At 42.5% G+C, this 6,591-nt stretch overlaps 1 protein-coding gene across 1 annotated transcript; it reads left to right on the top strand.

The window, feature by feature from the left end:
• The first annotated feature begins 2,106 nt into the window (after nt 1-2,106).
• Nucleotides 2,107-3,632, top strand: GPR151 (G protein-coupled receptor 151). Its single transcript, XM_019739095.2, has one exon. The coding sequence runs from the start codon at nt 2,219-2,221 to the stop codon at nt 3,488-3,490; it is 1,272 nt and encodes a 423-aa protein (XP_019594654.2). The 5' UTR covers nt 2,107-2,218; the 3' UTR covers nt 3,491-3,632.
• The last annotated feature ends 2,959 nt before the right edge of the window (nt 3,633-6,591 follow it).

Here is a 6,591-nt window from a genome sequence, read left to right as displayed (position 1 = left end):
CTGAGCCAGAACCTTTCCACGTGAGGGTGAGAGCCTGGAAACTGCACTCCTGGCTCTGTCCCCACAGGACTCTACCACAGTGGGTCCCCAGGGCCTAGCATGGTGTTTGGCACAGTGGGGGAGGGGGCTCGGAGCTTTGGACTCCTGTGCCAAAGGGCTCAACACACGCTTGTTGAACTGAACTATACCAATTTCATAATCACAGTGCTTAAAGACCAGTGTCATTCAGGGTCTCTGGTCCCGCTCCCCGCATAACAACGCAGGATATGGCGAGGCCCAAAAGGAACATCCACGGAGCCATGGATGTGGGGTTCATACCACTATAGTCTCGCTGGGGGCGGGGTTGTAGATACAGGAAGCTGGAGCCACACGGTTCGCAATCTGCCGTCTGCTTTTCTGTCAGCCAACCAAGCAACCCCACTTGCTAACTGCTAACTGCAATCTGCGCCTCTCTTCTCTCCCAACCAACCCACCAACGTAGCCGCGGCAGTTATATCAGTGGCTAATGGCTAACCGGTCACAGCTGATGACCATCTACTACCCAAGCCAGCACCTTTCCACGGGAGGCTGAGAGCCTGGAAACCGCTCTCTGGGACTCTGTCCCCACAGTCAGTGTCCCACAACTTCCTTAGTGGGGCACCATAGCTGGCAGACTGCTTATGAACATCAGCTCTGGAACCCCAGCTCTATGGTCAGACCCCTAGGGGTCCCTAGCGCAACTCTGTCATCTACTAGCTGTGTGACCAACAGACCCATGGGCGAGTTATTTCACCTCTCTATGCCTCAATGTCGTCATCTTTAGAAGGGGTGATGATAGTACCTCCCCAGGAGTCATGAATATTCAGTGCGTGCAACGCTTAGCACAGAGGTTGGTGCTTAGAACTGACCCAATACACGGACCCAGGTTGAAACATTTGGAATCGACTTCAGCCTTAAACGTTTGATCGAGCTCCCCTTTCATGTGCTCCACAGATGTCGCGTTTTTTACAAATTGAAGGTGAGACCCTCCACCAGCAGAAATTACCACTCTCTTTATTGCGATACCTTGATTGCGTTCTAGAACCAAATCCACACTATCTCCGAGGTAAACCTGTGTTATTACCGTAGTCACCCTTCCCTGGAACTGAACTATAGGGTAAACATCACCTAGACCTGATAAGAGATGACACTTAGCTCTGCTTTTATCAGAAGCCACTTAATGCGTTAAAGCTTGGCCACCAATTTGCTTTGTCTAGATTCTTCTGAAGATTAAGCTGGCTGAGGTCCCTTGCAACTTAAAATTATACAAATGAAATGATGTCTGTGGCTCAGACTTTCTGTTGCTTCTGAGTTTCCAGGGGCTATCTCTTGGCATCATCACTATGGGTGGTGTCCCTGTCAGGAAAAGCCACCTGGGACCCAGCTGAGGCGCTTGGGGTGGCGGCTGCACTGTTGCTGGAGTATTTGCGTGTGTGGAAGTAGACAGAGGGAGAAGGCTATGCGGAAAACCCATGTCCAAGCTGGGGAACCAGGTGTTAAATTCTGAGTGCCAGCAGCTGGGTGTCCTTGTCTCTGCTGCCCTCATATATCCTTTCCCACCGAATACTGGCGTTGGGCTTTGGCTTTCTAAGCCTCAATCTCTCCCTGGTTCTATAATTTTCTTGTTTTCAATCACAGTCTCAGAATAGAATAGCCTGTCTACTGGAGGCTACTCAGCATCCTAAGAGCAAAGAAATGTGCTCTTTACCTACTGCAGACCTGCTGGATCAAATGGCCCAAGTGATTCTGGTGCGTGCTTCACTTTCAAGGACTCTAGTTCAGATGCAGTGTTTACTGAATTAGACCGCAGTCAAGATTTTAGAAACAGCTGGTTGAAAATAATTGCCTTGACTGGCTCCAGTGACCCCCCAGGAACATATCCCACTTACACGTATGTTCTCCTCATTTATCATTGATGGGTATGTCGGGTTTTCACTCCACAGGGCTGACACTTTGATATCAGACTTGCTAATGAGCAGCAACCATTCGCCCCTGCTGCCTGTCATTCAGAGCAATCAAGGTATATCGCTTGCCGCGGAGAAGAGCTTAGCAGTCAACCTCCTTCCACATTCTGCTCTCAGAAAATAAGGGAAGGGTCCAGAGGTGTCATTTGACGCTGACAACAGCATATTTATTTCCTATGCAAAAGAGCCAAGGCTAAAAGACAAAAAGAAAGCGACCTTCTGCAAGCAGGAGCTGGATGGAAAAGGTGATGCTGGCAGCAGCCTCTGCAGACTCCAACTCCAGCACCATGAACGTGTCCCTTGCTCACCTCCACTTCGCCGGAGGGTACCTGCCCTCTGACTCCAAGGACTGGAGGACCGTAATCCCTGCTTTCTTGGTGGCTGTCTGCTTGGTGGGCTTCGTGGGGAACCTGTGTGTGATTGGCATACTCCTTCACAGTGCTTGGAAAGGAAAGCCATCCCTGATCCACTCCCTGATTCTGAATCTCAGCCTGGCTGATCTCTCTCTCCTGCTGTTTTCTGCACCTGTCCGAGCTACAGCATACTCCAAAGGTGTATGGGATCTAGGCTGGTTTGTCTGCAAGTCCTCTGACTGGTTCATCCACACGTGCATGGCAGCCAAGAGCCTGACAATCGTTGCAGTGGCCAAAGTATGCTTCCTGTATGCAAAGGACCCAGCCAAGCAAGGAAGTGTCCACACCTGCACGATCTGGTCAGTGCTGGCGGCCATCTGGGCTGTGGCTAGCCTGCTCCCCCTGCCGGAATGGTTCTTCAGCACCACCAGGCTTCACGCAGGTGTGGAAATGTGCCTCATGGACGTACCCGCCGTGGCCGAAAAGTTCATGTCAATGTTTGGTAAGCTCTACCCTCTCTTGGTATTTTGCCTTCCATTTCTCTTTGCTAGCTTTTATTTCTGGAGAGCTTATGGCCAATGTCAAAAGCGAGGAACTAAGACTCAAAATCTTAGAAAGCAGATGCGCTCAAAGCGACTCACAGTGATGTTGCTAAGCATTGGCATCACCTCTGCTCTTCTGTGGCTCCCTGAATGGATAGCTTGGCTGTGGATATGGCATCTGAAGGCTGGAGGCCGGGCCCCACCACAGGGTTTTCTAGCCCTCTCTCAAGTCCTAATGTTTTCCATCTCTTCGACAAATCCTCTCATTTTTCTAGTGATGTCAGAAGAGTTCAAGGAAGGCTTGAAAGGCGTATGGAAATGGATAACCACCAAACGACATCCAGCTGCCTCAGAGTCTCAGGAAGCACCAGCTGGTAACTTAGAGGTCCTTCCTGAGAACATTCCCTCTCCAGGGTCCCCAACATCCATGCCAGAGAAAGAGAAAACTGGCTCTCCCTCCTCCAGCCAAGAGAAAACTGAGAAGGCAGAGATCCCCATCCTCCCTGACGTAGAGCAGTTTTGGCACGAGAGGGACACAGTCCTTTGTGTACAAGACAATGACCCTACACCCTGGGAACATGAAGATCGGGAGACAGGAGAGTGTGAGAAATGATTAAGTTTCAAAGCAAAACAAATTGTGACGATTGTATTTACTTGTACTGCTGCTTATTGATATTGTTGACTGTACTATATATGACATGCTAAGAATTATCACCATTAGGAATGACAAAAATGCTTCTGCCTGCATTTCCAAAATGTGCAGTTAGTAGAACACCATGTTAGGAGCAATAATTGTTTCAGAATTGCAACCTGGCTGCCGAAAGAATTGTACAAGTGACTAGAAAGCCCAGCTATTTTGTCTCTTGTTCACAATGGCTGTTTTATTGGCCGCTCTTTAGGAGCAGCTCTGTACTGGCTGGGGTAGAGCTTATCTGTCAAAAGCCTTTACCTTTAGTTTCTTCCTGAACCTGCTAGCCCTAAATTCACCCATCAAGCTTTATTTCACATTAACCAAAGCTCACAATCTACATCCAGTTAAGAGATTTTTAACACACACTAATGAATAAGTTGTAATGAGTTATTTACATTTGCTTAAAATAAGTAAATTACTTGATGAAAATCTATACACAATGTTCAAGACTGAAGGTTGCAGAATAAGGAACACCACTTTATTCCGGTTCTGGGCTAATTTCAAATCATGGCTTACTTTGACTAAGTTTAAGTAAATCCTTTGCCTTATACTAAAAACCTGCCTCACTGATTTTAATGCCACCACAGTGAGTTTTCAGTTTCTAAGTCTAAGGATTTTAGCATCTTAGCATGACATTCTATTAGGTTGGTGCAAAAGTAATCGGTTTAAAAGGTTAAAAATCATTGCAAATACTGCAATTACTTTTGCACCAACCTTATATACTCTGAAAGAGCTTAAAAACTACCCTTGTTTCTCTTCCCAAGTATCCACCCTTCCAAACTGCAGGAGAGTTACTCTTCTATAAGCTGAAATCAATCTGTTCCTCGCAATATCTCCTTCCTCTCAAGATAAATTATAAGTTATGACTCATGATGTAGGTATTAATTACTGAAGGCAATTGTCAAATATAAATATAAAAGGGGGACAGAGATGGTGAACTTTCTTGTTAAATGGCATTAAACATACCTATAACATTGAACGTGAACCCAGACCAACTTTTAAAATGCCTCAGGGTTTTTAAGTTATAAAGTTGATCAAGAGTAACGAGACAAAAAGATTAGTACAGAAAAAGAGAAAATTCAGTGGACACAAGACAGAGAATTTGCCTAAGAGTAGAAAACAAACACACAAGGGCAATGCAGAAAGAAAAGCACTAAAATTTAGTGTTCCCAAACATATTACCAGTATAACTTGAATAACAGGAAATAACTGTTCATTTTACAGCAAGGTAAAGCATACCCAATAATACATTTCTTCCTCCATAAGGACATTTATCCATGGTTCTTGATTACTTTGTAATGAAACTGACGTATTTTCACTGAAGGACTCTTTCAGAAAAAAATGCCTTTAAGGCAAGCAAGAAGAGATTGAAATATAAAACATATACAATTGATGGAATTTTTATTTTTTAAACAAAGTTCAGTCTGGATTTTTTAGTTTTTGTTTTTACAAATGGTCATGGTTTGCTTTTTAACACAGAAGTGAGGGCTGTTTTCTTTTTACTTGGTTCATTATAAAATTTTAAGGCTCACAGCACACACAAAGTACAACTTAACCTAAGTATCCAAAATATTGTTTTCATGATATGATACTTATACAAAGGCATTCCTTTTAAAATTGTCTGCGATGAACTATTTAAGATTTTTATATACATTATAGATAGTAAATGTAGGACATAAAATTCCAGTGTTTGATATTTTAACTTGTAAACAAATAAAAACAATTATGTTTCACCTCAGAAGGAGATTTCAAGCTGTCTTGTCTTAAATGCTCCTTTCAAACTTACCCTTTGGCACAATGGGGCTTTATGGGAAGGTCAGACCTTAACATTGGCACAGGTCTCAGAATAAACGAAATAGTGTATGTTTACAAAGTCTGCTGAGAAGCACCAAATCAAGATGCAGATATGGAAACCCAGTGTGATGACAACATCCCTTTCATTAAGAACCTAACACACAAAGTCCTGGCTTGATCTCTTAAAGAAATCTGTGTAGAAGAGTTTGATTTGCAATTTGTATCAGCAATCAATCCCAAGTACTTTACAATAAAAGTAGGAAATTAGATGTCACCAAACCATTTTGTTCACACTACTCTGAGAAACAGAATGTAGTGCATGGGCAAACAATACTATGGAATTCAAAATAACAAAATAAAGCACTCTGGAAATTTCACCTTTGTAGGACAGTCACATATCTGTAACAGTCATTTTTTTCGTTAAACATTTCAGTCTCACTCCTTACAAAAATTAAAAACCACTCAATGAATTTATAAAAATAAACTTAAAAAAAAAAAAAAAAAAGAGAGAGAAGGGGAAACAAAAAAATTCTGTTAGTTACAATTTTACCAGTCGACCTTAGCCAAATAATTCTAAGTTTCTACACAGAGTTCATGTAAGTTTCGTGGCACTTAATATATTTAAGCTAAGTATTTATAACAGAGATGTGAATGTGTTTGTGTGTGATGTGTGTCTGTAACATACAAATACAAATCAGTTGGTGTTTCCTTTTTAGGTTTTGTTACAATCATAGAAGGTGTGAGATAACAGAGAAAATAGATTATCCTACTAACATATATTTTTCTAAACATTTATGTGGTACTCTGAAACTAGGAATCTATGAAGGAATGAAATAGGATCTTCTTAAACTGGGGAGGTAAAGCTGCCAAGAACAACTGGGAATCAAAAGTAAGTTTTATGGTATGATGTGTACGACACACTGAAAGGATGCCAAAGCAGCATTAACTATCACTGTTAATATAAAAGGCAAAGACAAGAACACCACAAAATTCAGCATCTTCATATAAAGCAGTGAGATACTGCTGAGGGACTGAACACCAAAATGGCTCTTTCCAAGCCCCTTCTGTCTTATGCTGCAAGTAATTTATTATACTCGAGCCTTTCAAAATGATGTGATATCCAATTTTAAAGTCAGCTTTCTTTGTGCTAAATTACATCAGCTGCTGCTGGAAAGAACAGGTTTAAAAGAAGTTTTTACAAATTATGTAATAATCATATACAATCCACA

Source organism: Rhinolophus sinicus, linkage group LG10 (assembly GCF_036562045.2).
Source record: "Rhinolophus sinicus isolate RSC01 linkage group LG10, ASM3656204v1, whole genome shotgun sequence".
Classification (NCBI taxonomy): domain Eukaryota; kingdom Metazoa; phylum Chordata; class Mammalia; order Chiroptera; family Rhinolophidae; genus Rhinolophus; species Rhinolophus sinicus.
This window is presented reverse-complemented; position numbering and strand designations above follow the sequence as displayed.